The sequence below is a fragment of the Ambystoma mexicanum genome, chromosome 1q (assembly GCF_040938575.1).
Source record: "Ambystoma mexicanum isolate Mex_15411 chromosome 1q, UKY_AmexF1_1, whole genome shotgun sequence".
NCBI classification, from domain to species: Eukaryota; Metazoa; Chordata; class Amphibia; order Caudata; family Ambystomatidae; genus Ambystoma; species Ambystoma mexicanum.
In genome coordinates, this window is record NC_090922.1 from 669,058,116 (window position 1) to 669,076,101 (window position 17,986).

The following is a 17,986-nucleotide window of genomic DNA, read 5'->3' on the forward strand; positions in this document are numbered from 1 at the left end:
GGCGGGACTCTTGAGCACAGCACACTCCTGTTCTTTCCCAGCACAAGCTTACAACTTGTTACCAAAATATCAGGGCCTTCTGTGGCCAAGTCTCTTTCACGCAAAGTCTCTTACCTCAGAGGACCTGATGTGCCATAAACAACAAAAACAAAAGTTTATTTCAGTAATCTTCACGGCGGGTGATTCCTCCGCACCCTCGGACCCCCTCAAATGGGCTCGGACCCTTCTAGCAGTATAGGCTTCACTAAGTCGGTTTCACTACGGCCTTTCATTCAAACGTAACATTCAAGAGTCTCAATGCCTTTTTAAAATAAGTACTCACTGTGCATATCCCTCAGTAGGGTTCACGCTTGTCATCAAAATGTTCACGGGTGTATCACTTTTCACCCTAATTCGTAGGCATCCCTCAGCCGGATTCACTTTTGCCAATATTGCAGTTCACTCTGCTTTATCACAATACGGGATTTGTTTCTCTTAGCTTTTCCCTTGGCATCCATCCATCGGGTTCACATTGCCATTCTAACAAAGTTCATGATTTGCTCATCTCATCAGAAAGCAGAGTTCCCTTCCCCTAGCTTTCTCTGGGCATCCCTCAGTCGGGATCACACTTGCCACAGTTCACTCAAGATAGTCCTATTAGATGACTTAGGTTCTTCCCTTTACCGAAGTCTGTGTCTCAGCCCCCAGACAGGCTTTCCTTAAAGCCCCCAGCCAGGCTTCACACAGTTCTATTAATACATAAGGGTCCCCTCCGTCGGGCTCAAACCTTTCTCAGTGGTTCTTACACATTGGCTTCCCTCTGTCGGGCTCGAGCCGCTTGGCCTTCGGCGGTTTTGGTGGGTCAGAGACTTTTGAGTGTGCGAGGACTTTTACGGGAACCCCAGCCTGACCACTCTGACCATTTTTCCGCTCTGATCATTCCTTTTGTATGCGTCCCTTAGCCAGACTAGAGCTGTACTGGTTTTCACATTCACCCCAATGTCTCTTGGGACTTGTAGTTGCTTTATATTTCCTCAGGGATTCCCTTTCTCACACTCGCGTATCCCTTCTGCTTCACTGCCCCATTCCAGTCACCCACATGCTTCCTGGGCTCCTCCCTTCATTCGCCATGGAACTTACTCGGCTAGCGTGATGCTGGTGGGTAGCTCCATGGGGGCGGGGGAGAGTTGTGATAGGTTGTCAGGGTCTCACCTCCTGTACCTGGACCTCTTTCTACATGCCCTGGGAAAGCAAGATTTGCAGTAAACACGACCAGCAGGCTGCAGCCTGCCTTCTTTAGCCCTAGGGAGCTAAGACTCCTTAGCTGGACAGTAGCCCCACACAGGTACTGGCTCAGCATCTCGCCCTTCCTCCTCCTCTTGGGACTCTCCACAGCTTCCTCTGCTCCCTCCTGCTCCTTGGTGAACTTGGGATCCTCTGCCGGACTCAACCTTGCAGCCTCCCTCCTCTGCTCCCAAAAGCAACTCAACTTTCCTCATACAGCAGCTTCCCTTTATACACCAGTGAGATGTTAATGGGTAGCAGGTGTGTGATTATGTTTGTGTCTGCCTGACCCTGCCTTACTTCATTAAGGGGACAGCCTGTTGTCAGAGTATTGTAGTCTGTTTTATGTGTCTTAATGGGTTTTTCACTGGTAATCTTCATCCCTCCAGATCACCTTCTTCTTCCCAGTATAATGTGAAAATGGTGGGGAGGGCAGATGTTATGTGTTTAAAAATACCCCAAAAAGATAACAGAGGGGTTATGTGGGTGTGGATAATGGGTCAGAGGGGGATACTGTGCCTAGGATATTCCCATGAGAATGACCCGGGACTCCACTACACTGGTGATCCTCCCACACTAGTCCTCCCTGAGAATCTGCATCCAAAGGTGATGGCCTTGACCTGGCCACCCGAATATAGGGTTCTCTGGGACCAAATGGGTGAATAGGCTTAGGTTTCTCATACATCAGTCATGAATCGTTAATTCCATGATGTATCTGTTGTTACCCTCCTTTTCATGCAGATTTTAAAATGTCTTACCTTCCTAAATTACGTGAACGAGCGCGGGGCGAGAGGAACTGCTGTGAAACAGTCCTGAAATGTGGCAGACCCAGATGAGTAAAAGCCACATGAAAAGTATTCAGGGACCAACAAAGGTTTTGAGCTAACAGCAGTCCTGAATGGGGAGCATTTAATGACTTTCAGAGTGACAGCATGTGGGACTCGTCTGGGCTGTCCATTACCTCCCTTACTACTTTCTCTATATGTGGAGCCCCCGGTAGATCTAATAAGGTAGGAACCAGCACCCTCGCCTTTAAAATTCCAGGTTTGCCAGTGGTGGCCGCTGCACTATATGCAGATAATATTGCTGTCTATATGTCCAACGCCGGCCTTTCTATCCGAACGGCTGTATCAATGTGCAGAAGTATTTGGGAATGTTTTGAGGGTATATATAGAAGACAGGGGCTGATTCATGGAAGCGTTTTATAATGGCGCAATCCCATAGGAAAACGTTCCATGAATCAGGCCCACAGTGTCTGGTTATGAATGAAACTCTTTATGATAGATCGACCACACTATTTTGCAATGCACCTTGGTATCGAATTGAGCGACATAATTTTTAGCATTGTATCATGGAAGCATAAAAAACAAGCATTGGCAATGCAAACGGTTTGGGCTTATGTGCAGGCATGGGAAAGGAACTTGCTAGGCGCTGCTGTAGTGGTATGAACGTGCCATTCATGGATGTAGACGCAAAATGGTGCAGGTACCTGTGCATCTAATAGCAGTGCCTGGCAAATGTCAAATACTTATACAGAAGCCATAACTGTTGGCTTTGCCAATGCTTGTGTTTAACGGGACTTCAGCTAAGGACATACCTAGTGCTTATACATCGAGTGGCTGAAGGCAGACCTGGTTAAGAATCTTTTACACCAGTACCATGTTTACAACTCCAATTAACAGGCCGATTCATGTAATTCCTCCCAAAAGTGTTGCACGCGGCTGGCGCACAGCGTGCCCGTGCGAATGTCTGCGCCAGCCACGTGCGATAAAACCGATTCCCACGCACAGCGTATTCATGGATTCTCGCCTCCAAAAGCAGACGTGGCGCAGAGTGGCGCAGCGACCCTGCAGCAGCGCCAGTTACGCCCCCAAGAACGCCCTTGCGCAAGGAAAAGCCATCGAGATCGCAAAACCATTGCAAAGGGCTGCGCCAACACTGTACCAGTTTACCGGACTGGCAAAAGCGGGGAACGCGTATTACGGGTGTCGGGAACACGCGTGCGTTCGAAGATTCACACGCGATCGGGCCAGGGGGAGCGTGTGCGTGTATTTCAGGGGTGCGCGAGAAGTCCTACACGCGAATGGCCTGGGTGCGTGTATTCCAGGGGTGCGTGAGAAGTTCTACACGCAAATGGCCTGGGTGCGTGTATTCCAGGGGTGCGCGAGAAGTTCTACACGCGAATGGCCTGGGTGCGTGTATTTCAGGTGTGCGCGGGAAGTTCCACACGCGATTGCCCCGGGCGCGTGTATTTCAGGGGTGCGCGGGAAGTTCCACACGCGATTGGCCTGGGCGCGTGTATTTCAGGGGTGCGCGGGAAGTTCCACACACGATTGCCCTGGGCGCGTGTATTTCAGGGGTGCGCTGGAAGTGCCACACGCGATTGGGCTGCGTGCGTGTATTTCAGGGGTGCGCGGGAAGTATCACACGCGATTGGGCTGCGTGTGTGTATTTCAGGGGTGCGCGGGAAGTTCCACACGCGATTGCCCTGGGCGCGTGTATTTCAGGGGTGCGCGGGAAGTTCCACACGCGATTGGGCTGCGTGCGTGTATTTCAGGGGTGCGCGAGAAGTTCCACACGCGATTGGCCTGGGCGCGTGTATTACAGGGGCTCGCGGGTGGTTTCACACGCGATCGGGCCTGGGGGAGCGTGTGCGTGTATTTCAGGGGTGCGCGAGAAGTTCCACACGCGATTGGCCTGGGCGCGTGTATTTCAGGGGTGCGCGGGAAGTTCCACACGCAAATGGCCTGGGCGCGTGTATTTCAGAGGTGCGCGAGAAGTTCCACACGCGATTGCCCTGGGCGCGTGTATTTCAGGGGTGCGCGAGAAGTTCCACACGCGATTGGCCTGGGGGAGCGTGTGCGTGTATTTCAGAGGTGCGCGGGAAGTTTCACACGCGATCTGTCCTGGGGGAGCGTGTGCGTGTATATCATAGGTGCGCGGGAAGTTTCACACGCGATTGGGCTGCGTGCGGGTATTTCAGGGGTGTGCGGGAAGTTTCACATGCGATCTGGCCTGGGGGAGCGTGTGCGTGTATATCAGAGGTGCGCGGGAAGTTTCACACGTGATCTGGCCTGGGGGAGCGTGTGCGTGTATATCAGAGGTGCGCGGGAAGTTTCACACGCAATTGGGCTGCGTGCGGGTCTTTCAGGGGTGCGCGGGAAGTTCCACACGCGATCTGGCCTGGTGGAGCGTGTGCGTGTATATCAGGGGTGCGCGGGAAGTTCCACACGCGATCTGGCCTGGGGGACCGTGTGCGTGTATATCAGAGGTGCGCGGGAAGTTTCACATGCGATCTGGCCTGGAGGAGCGTGTGCGTGTATATCAGAGGTGCGCGGGAAGTTTCACACACGATTGGGCTGCGTGCGGGTATTTCACACGCGATTGGCCTGGGCGTGTGTATTTCAGAGGTGCGCAAGAAGTTCCACACGCGAACTGGCCTGGGGGAGCGTGTGCGTGTATACCAGGGGTGCGCGGAATGTTTTACATGCGATTTCAGCAGGGTACGTGTATTTCAGGGGTGCCGGGGAGTCCTACATGTGATTTGCCAGTGTGGGTCCTCCCAGGTGTTCCCTGTACACCCTCCACGGCCCCTGCAGGCAGCCCACACCACAGGGGACTACCCTGCATCCCTGGACATGTCCCGCAGGCAGCCCACCCAACATGGGCATGCCCCCCAGCAAAGGCACGTCTCCTTGCACTAATGATCACCAACTCATGTCCCCTTGCACCCACACCCCCAGAATTGCGGGGCACCTGCCAGCAGGCCCCCACCCATGTCCAACTCATGTTCCCCACCACCCCCACCCCTGAGCAGTGCAGGGGCACCCTCCACCAGGCCCCCACCCATGTCTCCCACCACCCCCACCCCCAGCATTGCGGGGCACCTGCCTGCAGGCCCCCACCCATGTCCAACTCATGTTCCCCACCACCCCCACCCCCCCAGCAGTGCAGGGGCACCCTCCACCAGGCCCCCACCCATGTCTCCCACCACCCCCACCCCCAGCATTGCGGGGCACCTGCCAGCAGGCCCCCACCCATGTCCAACTCATGTTCCCCACCACCCCCACCCCCCAGCACTGTGGGGCACCTGCCAGCAGGCCCCCACCCATGTCCAACTCATGTTAACCACCACCCCCACCCCCCAGCACTGTGTGGCACCTGCCAGCAGGCCCCCACCCATGTCCAACTCAAGTTCCCCACCACCCCCACCCCCCAGCACTGTGGGGCACCTGCCAGCAGGCCCCCACCCATGTCCAACTCATGTTCCCCACCACCCCCACCCCCAGCACTGTGGGGCACCTGCCAGCAGGCCCCCACCCATGTCCAACTCATGTTCCCCACCACCCCACCCCCCAGCACTGTGGGGCACCTGCCAGCAGGCCCCCACCCATGTCCAACTCATGTTCCCCAGCCACCTACCCCCCAGCAGTGCAGGGGCACCCTCCACCAGGCCCTCGCCCATGTCCCATCCATGCCCCCCTGCACCTGGGTCCCAACAATCCCCAATCATGTCCGTAATGGCCATCCTCCCCTGCCAAAAGGCCCAACCAACTATCACATCCACCCACATATCAAAGGCAATTACATGTTACACACCCAATGTAAATAATGCAAATGAACACATGTCTGTCACACACAATGGCTGCAAGTGAATGTTAAAACACCCAACATGACATGCATGAAAGCAATGAGATGATACGACACATTGAAGGATGAAAATAAAAATGTATTGAAAATCAACTTGAATGGAAATGAAATGAGAAAAACCACAAAGCAAAACAACCAAAAGAAGATGAATGTCCATGAAAAAAATCCAAAAAATAAAAAAATCCATTGAAGAACTATTTACAAGATAATCCCGGGTCCATGAGCCCAACCAAATGAAAACTAACTATGACAACTAACTAAAAACTGAACTATATACAAAAATGTGGCGCATTGTCCAATCGCAACCAAATAAAAAAAAAAATTAAAGGAAACCTAACACTAACTATATAACTATATACAAAGGCAGCGGGCTAGTCCGACGGCTCACTGGTTGTTGTCATGGGCCAGGGCATCATCGAACTCCTGCCGGGCATGTTCCCTGGCCCCGAGGTCCCGCAGGGATAATGCAGTGTCCAGCTCCAACTCCCTGCGAAGACCCTCGAGGCACTCAGCCCGCCTCAGCGCCCTCCGCATGGAGTCCTCCGCCTGGACCATTGTGAGCCGTTCCTCCTCTGCCCGCTGCCGCTCCGCACCTATCTGCTGGAACAACCGCTCCCACACGGAAGCCACTCCCATTCCAGGGTTCTCCTGCCCTCCGGCCGATGCATGCACCCCTGATGTTGATGGCCCCGAGCCATGATGCCTCCCACGTTGAGCCTGCTGCTGCCTCCGACGCAACTGCCTGTGCCAGCACGATGGCATCCAGGCTGATGGAAACCACCGACGCCGTCGTGCACGTGCCCTGCCCGATGATGCTGTCACATCCTCCATCTGCTGGGGTCCAGTTGCTGTGGTGTCCACCCCTGCTGGACCTCTGACTCCCGACAGTGGCAGGGATGGGATCCCCACCGAGCTGGCTGCTTTGGTCAGGGCAGGTCCACAGGGGGCCCTGGTGGCATCTGGGCCGGAAGACGGCAAGGAGAACGACTGGCGTATAGTCTCCACAGAGGAGGAGAGGGCCGCCAGATTGGCCGACACATGCAGGAAACCCCCGAACATGGACGATCCCAATTGGGCCACGTCGGCACGGTGCTCTTCGTGATGACGTGCGTGCTCCTCCTGGGAAGCACGCACGGCATCACGAATCACAGCCGTGCGCATCGCGACCCCAATAGGACCTTCTCCATACGGCCAGGGGTCCCCTCGTCCGCAGGTGGAGGGGAGTCAGATGACATGGACATCCCCTCTACCTGCGGACGGGCATGGGACGGGGCATCCCTGCTGGTGCATGGTGGTGCACCCACAGGGTCAGGGACAGCGACATGCACAGGCCCCTCCACGGTGACCTGTGCTGCCTCCTGCCCCTGCCCCTGGACTGCACCACTTGCACCAGCAGGGATGCCCCCACCAGGCCCCATGTGCGCCTCAGTGGCGGCCTCCTCCTCCTCTGTGGAAACCACCAACCTGGATGGCTCCTCACCATCTACCGCCGTAGCAGGCCCCTGTGGGGGCTCACCCACCCCTTCCGCTGCAGCCGTGGGGGCATCCCCGCCGCCTTGCTCCACAGCGCCGTCTCTGCCCTCTTCTTCACTAGCCGCTGCGTAGAGGGAGACATAGAACACAAGCATCAGGGTACTGTACAATGGTCCCCTAGACAGGAAGCAATAGCAGATGAGTGCCACTGTCAAAGTACACTTCCATCATGTCACTCCACAACACATGTGTCAGTCCAGGCAAAACACACATAGTGACAGTCATGGTGCATACCATGGACATTTCCATACATGTCCAATGGACTCTCGAAACATACAATGTAATGGTACTCACATGCATCATGGGTCATGCCTATCACATGCACACACTTCACCTGAGTCACATCCATCTGGCCCCGTACACCCCAATCACAGTGCATACAAGGATGACTAGGCTGCATCAGTGAATCTGTAAATTGTCACAGACATGTGTCATGCATCCATGGCATTCACAAGTCACAGACACGCAGGTCAGGCACACAGACATGGATACCATATATGTACCTGGCATCAGCACCCATCCCTCACCCCCACCCATGTCCAGAAACAGAGACTGCCATGCTCTCATGTGTGCAATCTGCATAGGGCTCCCCATGTCGCATTTAAACACATGCAACAACCGTGCGGTTCACACATTACTGGTCGCACATGCATTACCATGATGTCCCTGCACACATACATGTGTACATGGCCTATGTCACACATGCAGGCAAGTATCAGACAACCAGCACACTGCAACATGCCCTGTCTCACACAGCAGTGCTTGGCCACTTACCGCTCAACTCCAGAAGGGTCTCCCTCTCAAGGACCTGGGCGTGGAGCACTGGGTGTACGCGTTCCAGGACCCTCATCTGGATGGAACTTATGCGGCCCCGGCCCCCCTCCACGAGGCGCCGGGCCTTTATGAGGGTCCTGGACCTCAAGTCCTCCCAGCGCTTCTTGACCTTCTGGATGGTGCGGGTTGCCACCCCCTCCGCGTTGATGGCAACCACATAGTCGGCCCAGATCCTCTCCCGTCCATCCTTGTTCGCGCGGGACGATCCGAAGAGGGCATCATACTGCCCCAGGACTTGCTCCACCAGGACACCAACTTCGGTGGCAGTGAAGCTGGTGCCCCTCTGCCCCTCTGGCCAGGGGTTGCCACTGGTGCCAGATGTTGATGTGCCCGACATGGCAACCCCAGGGGCAGGAGTGGGTGGGCAACTGGGTCCTGGGGCTGGGCTGTGGAGCGATGTTATCCGAGTCGGGAGTCTTCTGTTCCAGCAGGGGTGGACACAGCAACTTGACCCCTGCAGATGGCTGATGTGCAGGCACGAAATGGCAGGGCACGGTGGCAGCAGGCAGGCAGGCAGCAGCAGATGGCACGTGGGAGGCTGCTTGGGGCACTGGGGGGCAGTGATTCGGCCTTCTGGGCAGGAGCGTGGTCTTCCGTGTGTTTTCGCGTGGCCAGCTTGATACGGAGTGATTTGGCACGTGAAAATCCTGCACATCAGCGTGAAATTCGAGGAAAGGGCCTTAGCGCGTAAGCACGTCAGCACGCGTACGCGATTTCATTGGACCAAAGGCCCTTACAGAATAAGCGCGTCTGTGGCGTTTCGCGCACGGGCGTTGCCCTGGCAGGGCTTGGAGATCCCGTGTGCCTTTACACTGCTCTGTACGTGCTTTTCGTGCAGTGCGTGTGTTTTCCATCCGTTGGGGTTCACACGCTATTACTTCACAGCGGGTGTTGGCTACGCGTTCTTCTACACGCAAGGCAGACGGTGAGTGGTACCCCGCTCCCCCCCAGGCCCGATCGCGTGAATAACTTCACGCGAACCCCTGGAATACACACACACGCTCCCCCAGGCCCGATCGCGTGTGAAAACACCCACGAGCCCCTGAAATACCCGCACACGCTCCCCCAGGCCAGATCGCGTGTAAAACTTTGCGCGCACCCCTGAAATACACGCACACGCTCCCCCAGGCCCGATCGCGTGTGAAAACACCCACGAGCCCCTGGAATACACATACCCCGCTCCCCCAGGCCCGATCGTGTGTAAAAACACCCGCGAGCCCCTGGAATACACGTACCCCGCTCCCCCAGGCCCGATCGTGTGTGAAAACACCCGCGAGACCCTGAAATACCCGCACACGCTCCCCCAGGCCAGATCGCGTGTAAAACTTTGCGCGCACCCCTGAAATACACGCACACGCTCCCCCAGGCCCGATCGCGTGTGTAAACACCCGCGAGCCCCTGAAATACACATAACCCGCTCCCCCAGGCCCGATCGCGTGTGAAAACACCTGCGAGACCCTGAAATACCCGCACACGCTCCCCCAGGCCAGATCGCGTGTAAAACTTTGCGCGCACCCCTGAAATACACGCACACGCTCCCCCAGGCCCGATCGCGTGTAAAAACACCCGCGAGCCCCTGGAATATACGTACCCCGCTCCCCCAGGCCCGATCGCGTGTGAAAACACCCGCGAGCCCCTGAAATACACGCGCCCAGGACAATCGCATGTGAGAAGCTTCTTGCGCACCCCTGAAATACACGCGCCCAGGCCAATCGCGTGTGGAACTTCACGCGCACCACTGAAATACACGCACACGCTCCCCCAGGTCAGATCGCGTGTAAAACTTCGCGCGCAGCCCTGAAATACACGCACACGCTCCCCCAGGCCCGATCATGTGTGTAAACACCCGCGAGCCCCTGAAATACACGTACCCCGCTCCCCCAGGCCCGATCGCGTGTAAAAACACCCGCGAGCCCCTGGAATACACGTACCCTGCTCCCCCAGGCCCGATCGCGTGTGAAAACACCCGCGAGCCCCTGAAATACCCGCACGCAGCCCAATCGCGTGTGGAACTTCACGCGCACCCCTGAAATACACGCACACGCTCCCCCAGGCCCGATCGCGTGTGTAAACACCTGCGAGCCCCTGAAATACACGCGCCCAGGCCAATCGCGTGTGAGAAACTTCTCGCGCACCCCTGAAATACACGCGCCCAGGCCAATCGCGTGTGGAACTTCACACGCACCCCTGAAATACACGCACATGCTCCCCCAGGCCCGATCGCGTGTGGGCCTTCTTGCGCGTGTAGGACTTAGGCACACATTTTTTTCCTGCGCAGGGACGCTACCGCCTGCTTTCGTGTGGCGGGCATGTATGGGCCTGTGCGCGTCTTTGGCCGTGCGCTGCTTTTCCCTATTCGATTCCATGAATACGTGTTGTAGGCGAGCGTGTGGGCGTTCTGCGCACTTGCCTCCTGTACTTCCCCCGTGACGCCCAAATTTTCACGAGTTGTTCCCCATTCTGCATGTGACGCCCCGTGTTACGCCTACTTTTGTTATGTCCGCCGCGCTATGTGCGAATTCGCTGTGGCCTCATCGCACGGCGTTCGATGACCTGTGCGCCAGCGTGCGCCGCGCACTTTTTCAGCGCACATCCCACATTTCGCGCATGCACGGACTTCCATGAATAGATGTGCGATGTTTTCTGTGCAATAATCGAACTTGCACTGCGATAATCGCACTTGCACTGCGATTTTCGCTATTTCACTGCGAATCGCACATTTTCGCACGTGTGCGCCGTTTTTTCGGCGCACGTTGATTCCATGAATCGGCCTGTAAATCCTTCCCTGTTATAACGGCGAGAACTGAATGCAATTCCGTGAGCTTCTTAAATCCTATTATTTGTGCCAGGCTGACCAAACAGGTTATTTCTTGCCATGTGAAATTAGAAAGTAATGCATTAGAGTACAGATAGGGAGTAATGGCATACATTAAGTAATTTTATGTTGATTTATACAGCGCACCGCTGCCACCCAGAGGCAGTCTCAAGGCGCTCAATGAGGAGGGACACAAAGCTTGTTGGTGATGTTTGTTATTTGCCCACCCATTGACTGCCCATGGCCATTCTAATCCCAATGGCCATTCCCACCGAGTTCCTACCCCCTCGCTGCCAGCACAACACCTCCTCGAGTCTTGTGTGTATTAGGTGATGTATAAAAAAAAAAACTTCGATTTTCGGAGTATTTGCCCCTCCTTTGAAATCCTTCGGAATTGAGCAGAATTGTTAAGATTTCTCAGGCGAGGGCGTCCCAAGGGGTTAGATTTTGCGGCTACAGTACCGGATTCACAAACGGTGACTGGAAAAGATATGCAATTCCCTTACGAAGAAATTAATAAGCCAGTTTTACAATATATATTAATATTATTGTTTGCAATTTATAATGCAGAATGAATATTTGTCGGTAAAAAATGTAGCTAAAATGACTATTTGTTGCATGCTTATTAACAAAGATGGATGGCCCTATAATGCTGTCTGTAATTTGAATTCATTGATTCAAATGAAGAGATTTAAATATACATATATGCCCCCTCCCCCCTCTGGAAAAGTCAAAGAAATAAAGCTTATATCCCTATATTGCATTAAGGTAGAGACTTTAATTTGAGTATTGTTTTATGTTGCAGGTGTTCATCAGCACCAGGAGAGGTTGTTGGATGCTTAGCCGCCTTAGTGACCATGGCTACCCCTGGGACGTGTGCTTTACAACCCGCTTCAAGATCTGGCTTCGGCTTTCCCTCCCTACCGCTTTGGTGAATTGGTTGTTTGTGAGGAAACTCAATGAATGGTTTGACCAAGAAGTCTACGGCTTGCAGCGCGACAAGTAGGTACAAGTTTGAGTATTCATCTAGTTTGATCTGCCTATACAAAATATTATGACAAAACGTGATATTCCAAGAAGAATGTTCCCCAGAGACCAAGCATGGCTCAAAGTATGCGCATGTTTTTAAAACAAGTATTAGGTGTTTGAAAAGAGAAGCAACATGCTAAGACCCCAACACTTCCACACGCGTGTAAACTGACACCACTGGCTGAACATCAACTCCCAGGCACACTTAAAATGGTACACCCATCCCTTGTGACGCCAGACACCCTAGAAAATGAACACTCCCACCAAACACAGCCCTAGCACAGCGTCAACCTCAACACTGCTTGCCTGCCTGCTCTAGAAGATTCTATTGTTTCCTCTTCATTCCATCTAGCATGAAATATTCCCTATCCGGACTATTTGAAACAGATCTTGCCCACACTCCTTGAGGAACTAGCCAATAACCTAAAGTTCCTCAGGTCTTCACCCCTGCAGCACTCCCTATCTACCAGCACACTAGAAAATCCCACAGCGACTCCCTCACCCTCAACACATACCTCCATTCTCTTTAGTGATATTGGAATGTATGAGGTTTCATACCCATGTCCTCATGGTACTGATTAGCATATGGACCAGATGCCTGAATTTCTGCCATATTTCCTCGTCACACACATCCTCTCGCTGGTACTCTGAAGCCGCCTTTTGGTAACTTGAACTTTGTACAATCACCCCAAAATAAATACTAAACAACATCAAAATAGGAAAATGTACATATGGAGTAGTGGCATACACAGCTGGGCCCTAAATTTACTTCAATCCTAAAACATGTATTTATTTTTTTGTTTTGCTTTATTCTGGGCATCAATAGGGCATGATATATGGTATATGCAGTGCCAAGAACTTTAAGATGAAAGCTTTTGAGCATCCTCTTAATTTAGTGGAGGTTGTCAGTGATTCAGAGGCTGGGGTTCAACATTCCAGACGCAGATTCCTTCCATGGATAAACGTCTGGAAGCAATGCCGTTCAGTGAGGTTTACAACGGAAGGAGATCACAGCCTTATAGGTTTCTACGGAGAGAGGAGTCTAGACCTGGTGGTTTGGCCCTTTTTGAAGATTGAACTATTGACTAGTATAGGGGACGGTGACCTTGTGGAATACATCCCCTATCGGCTAGAGCCGGCATAGCCAATGGTGAAGGATCATGGGGGTCCTGCCCCTAAACATCTGGAGAGTATTAGAGACTAGGAGGAAGAATCTACATTTGCAGCTCTTTCATTGGAAGTCAGCGGAGAGAAGTCAAAATAGGAAGGATGCCTCCTGTGGACTGCCTTTGTGAACAGGCTTGTGACTGAGGTCTGTAGAATGTGAAGCTTTGTTTTGGCAACAGGGTGGAGTAAGCCATTTCTAGAACCATGTTCAGTATTGTTGCTTAGAGGGCATCAAAAATCGTGTGATACATTGTTTACATTGCCTACTGCTTTGTAAACAAAAAAACTATCCTTTAAAATAAATTCCTTGAATTTGAAGCCAGTTTGGGTAGGGGAAATAACTTCTTCCATTGCCATTCTGTTGTGGAACTAAAGTCATTAAACTCCACCAGGATGGATTGCGGATATTTTAGTCAAAATACCCTGACTACAGCTGTTCTACTACTTATCTACCAAGTTACCATGACTAAGAGATTCTCTAAGTCAGTTACCATGACTAAGAGATTCAGTAAAAACTATCACGACTAAAACTACAGTGTGACACACCAACTTACGTTTGCAACTAAATTGGTCCAATGAAATAATGGTTTTACATGACATATGCATGTGAAGCATCTACAGTTGCCTGTGTTTCTGTTTCTTTAAATGCCCTATAAAAAGGAGGTTTCACCTGAGACATTATTTCAAACCATCGACTGTTAATACTGGCACTTTGCTTGGTTTTCTCTCCCTGGCCATGTATTCCCTCTGTGCACTTGCAGTGGCTTGGATTCCCACACACCGGCAAAGGTCAACAGGAAGGTGTTGAATCTTGCAGCACACAACCAAGCAATCCAAAAGGAAACCTGGCAGCAAGGAGAGAAACCAGGTTTATTTCTAGACAGCTGCACAGAAATGGACAGAGAAACTGGGCCTCATTACGAGCAGGGCGGTAAGGGGTTAACGGTGCCGGTAAAGGTGCCGGAGCCGTTGACCCCTTACCACCCTATCACGAGGTCTGCTCGCGGGACTCGCTAAGGACGCCTGGTTTTACCTTAGCGGGTCCCGCGAGCAGCCCAGCATACTAACAACGGGCCCGTCATTAACAGGCCAGTTGTTAGCATGCTCCCCATTCCCATTGAGCCCATTGGGGGCTCAAATGGGAATGAGGATGTACCGCGTCCGGGTTCCCTGAATGGGGAAATACCGGGCCCTCCAAGGTTGGAATGGCCCGGTACTTCCCCATTCAGGGAACCCGGATCCGGTACCCGGAATGGAGGTAGCCATGCCGCAAATAGCGGCATGGTTACCTCCATTCTCGTAATGAGGCCCACTGACTGAGTATCCATTTGCCCCTAAGCACAGAACATTCAGGGGGGTTCATATGCTATTACATCAGGAGCCTTAAACAGAAAAGTCAGTGTATGACACATTTAGTCGGTTACATTAACAGTGGACTTCCTAACAGTACATCCTCCATCCTGGGAAGGCATGTCATTACAGATTCCACTGGGCATGCACACATGACATAACAATTACCTCTAACGGGCCCTATTCCATTGTACTTCATAAAGCCTAATCTGGCATCTAGTGCCCACGTGACTCCCGTTCCAGTTCTAAAGCAGCGTGGACTGCCTTTAGTAATGACACTGAGCCGGGAACTGGGCATGCCGGTGCGTTAGACAGGGCCTGGCATACTATTTGCATTGCCGTATGGCTAATAATGTGCAAACCAGCCAATTGGCTTTATCAACACGCCACTCTAAACTAAGCATGGCTCCAAACTCCTCATCATCTTGTATGAAGGTTTAGGCTTTTCTCTGCCCATTGCTCATTCAACATCCACTGCTCATGCAGAAATAAAATGCTGTCTCCTTCGACACAGGTAAACTGAAACATCTTGGTGTGGACCTCATGCAGAGCCCACAGCGGCACTTAATCCTACAGTTGGGTTGTGCACCAATGCACTCATCGCACTTTCAAACACAATAAGAAACATAGATGGAAATAAAGAAAACTGCAACCAAACACTGGTTTTATCCCTCGAAATAGCCTACACTTATGATTTCTGTTCTGTTAATGTTAATCTATGAAATGGTCATGTCGGCCCACGGTCCTGATAGTCAACAGAAATGCAGACCTTTCGAGCACTTCAGGGAAATGCCAATGGCAGCGAGTGGTTCTACAAATGCCACGAAACATAACATGTCAGCCTGGTGGCCTCGGGCAAACATCTCTCTGGGTCATGGTTCTTTTATTGATTTGCCTGGAAAAAGATCTTGTAATACCTTTGATCAAGGCTTCTCTTGACACCACGCACTTAGCTAATTATTGGTAAATTAACATCAACCTTAGTTTGAGGTGATCCTGTCTCAGAAGAAAGTAAACATAATACGAGTGGGGAGCTTGAATGGACTGGAAGGATCAGCAAGGGGAACAGCAGAGAAATGATAAAATAGGAAGAAATCCATGTTGGAAACAAGCTAATTAAGACAAGTGCTTAATAGTGAGGCGTACTGTGCTTGAAGGGGAGAGGAACTAAATAAGTCAAGTGTTTAGGAGCGTACTCTGCTTGAAGGGGAGGGGAACTAAATAAGTCAAATGCTTTGGAGCGTACTGTGCTTGAAGGGGAGAGGAACTAAATAAGTAACCTGCGTGGGAGTGAAACGTACTGTACTTGAAGGGGAGAGGACCTAAATAAGTCAAGTGCGTAGGAGTGAGGCGTAGTGTACTTGAAGGGGAGAGGAAATAAATAAGTCAAGTGCGTAGGAATGAGGCGTATTGTACTTGAAGGGGAGAGGACCTAAATAAGTCAAGTGCGTGGGAGTGAAACGTACTGTACTTGAAGGGGAGAGGAACTAAATAAGTCAAGTGCGTGGGAGTGAAACGTACTGTACTTGAAGGGGAGAGGACCTAAATAAGTCAAGTGCGTAGGAGTGAGGCGTAGTGTACTTGAAGGGGAGAGGAAATAAATAAGTCAAGTGCGTAGGAATGAGGCGTATTGTACTTGAAGGGGAGAGGACCTAAATAAGTCAAGTGCGTGGGAGTGAAACGTACTGTACTTGAAGGGGAGAGGAACTAAATAAGTCGAGTGCATAGGAGTGAGGCGTACTGTACTTGAAGGGGAGAGGAACTAAATAAGTAACCTGCGTGGGAGTGAAACGTACTGTACTTGAAGGGGAGAGGACCTAAATAAGTCAAGTGCGTAGGAGTGAGGCTTAGTGTACTTGAAGGGGAGAGGAAATAAATAAGTCAAGTGCGTAGGAATGAGGCGTATTGTACTTGAAGGGGAGAGGACCTAAATAAGTCAAGTGCGTAGGAATGAGGCGTACTGTACTTGAAGGGGAGAGGACCTAAATAAGTCAAGTGCGTAGTAGTGAGGCCTACTGTACTTCAAGATGCTAATGCTATGTTTGGGTATGCAAAATGGAGATATAGAGGAAATATGGAATCTGAGTACACTCAACTTGATACAGTCTGCCCTCATACTCTACACAGCACTGTAAATGCACTTGCAGTCGTAACCTGCACCTAGCTCTTCCCTTAACACAAACAGCTAAAAATAGCGCTCTTTGGTGGGATGTCTGCATGCTCCTCCACCACTGGTCCATTAACACTTCAGGCGCTTACCTTCTTTGGCGGAGGGGTGGCACATCCAGTTTCCATTTAAAACAGCTTCCCAATGTTGTTCATTGACACCTGGGCCACAGAGTATTGTGTTACATCTGTTCATGCACCCTGGGGCTCAGTTAATCAAATTCTGCAGAAAACCGTGTTTGTTTTTATATGTCCTGTCCTGCTATTTGTACTATAGTTGTGTTTTTAATCGAACAATGCAAGCGACTGGGTTTAAAGTTCACTGGATGATTTTGATCCCCATCACAGTGGGCTGGAGTCATTTTTTGTAATGATTATTATCAATCATCTGCCTGGAAACACGTGAAGTGCCATTATAGACAGTATAGGTGACCACAACAACCAAAAACAGTGCCTTACAGCAAAAAAGTGAAACATGTCTTCATGTACCAGCAGCATGCGGCAAATCATGCACCTAAAAGCATCATTCAACAAATCTCTGCCCATCTTACAGTTCCACTAACCCCGACTAAATTGCTGCCATGGTAACAGATCTTTCACTGGGATGCACTTATTCTACATCACAGAGTAGCTGATTACTATAAGGGTCCTTCTAAAATGTACCTTCAGAATCTCTGGCATCGAGCTGAAGCCCACTAAAGACAGACCTCAAAAGACAACACATCAAGAAAATTGAGCAATTGACAAAGCCAATACCTTTTGCTGTCGTCATTTTTTTTATGTCGGCGCATTGGTAGGGCTTTGTTATTTTAAAGTTGCAGCCTCACATGTGCTGATGCAGGCATCATAGGATAAGCATAGCCTTAAATTGCCCAGTGATGGCATCTACTGCCAGTGAATCTCTCACATGCATTGCATTGTCCATTTTGGAGGTCCACATGCCCAGCTGCTGCCATCCTACTCCAAGCATAGGCCCAAATATCCAGCGTCTTGCAATATCAGTCAATGCCTCACATGCATCTTAATGACACCAAAGATAAACTACAGATTCGCTTCTGCAGTTGCTAGCACCATATGCTGAGCACAGCTTTACATGGCACTGAAATGCCAGGCACTGCCTTTTGAAGTTTCATTTGTCTAGTAGACTCACCACATGTAAGGACTGGTGCTGCGTCTTCT

General features: G+C 51.5%; 1 protein-coding gene across 4 annotated transcripts in view; it reads left to right on the plus strand.

Moving 5' to 3' along the window:
* The window catches only part of LOC138535053 (dimethylaniline monooxygenase [N-oxide-forming] 2-like), a 500,693-nt gene that overhangs the window by 277,549 nt on the left and 205,158 nt on the right, over nt 1-17,986 (plus strand). For all 4 annotated transcript variants that reach the window (XM_069641268.1, XM_069641267.1, XM_069641266.1 and 1 more), the window contains exon 5: nt 11,901-12,097. In XM_069641268.1, the coding sequence (XP_069497369.1) occupies nt 11,901-12,097 (197 nt within the window). The remainder of the gene's footprint in view (nt 1-11,900; nt 12,098-17,986) is intronic.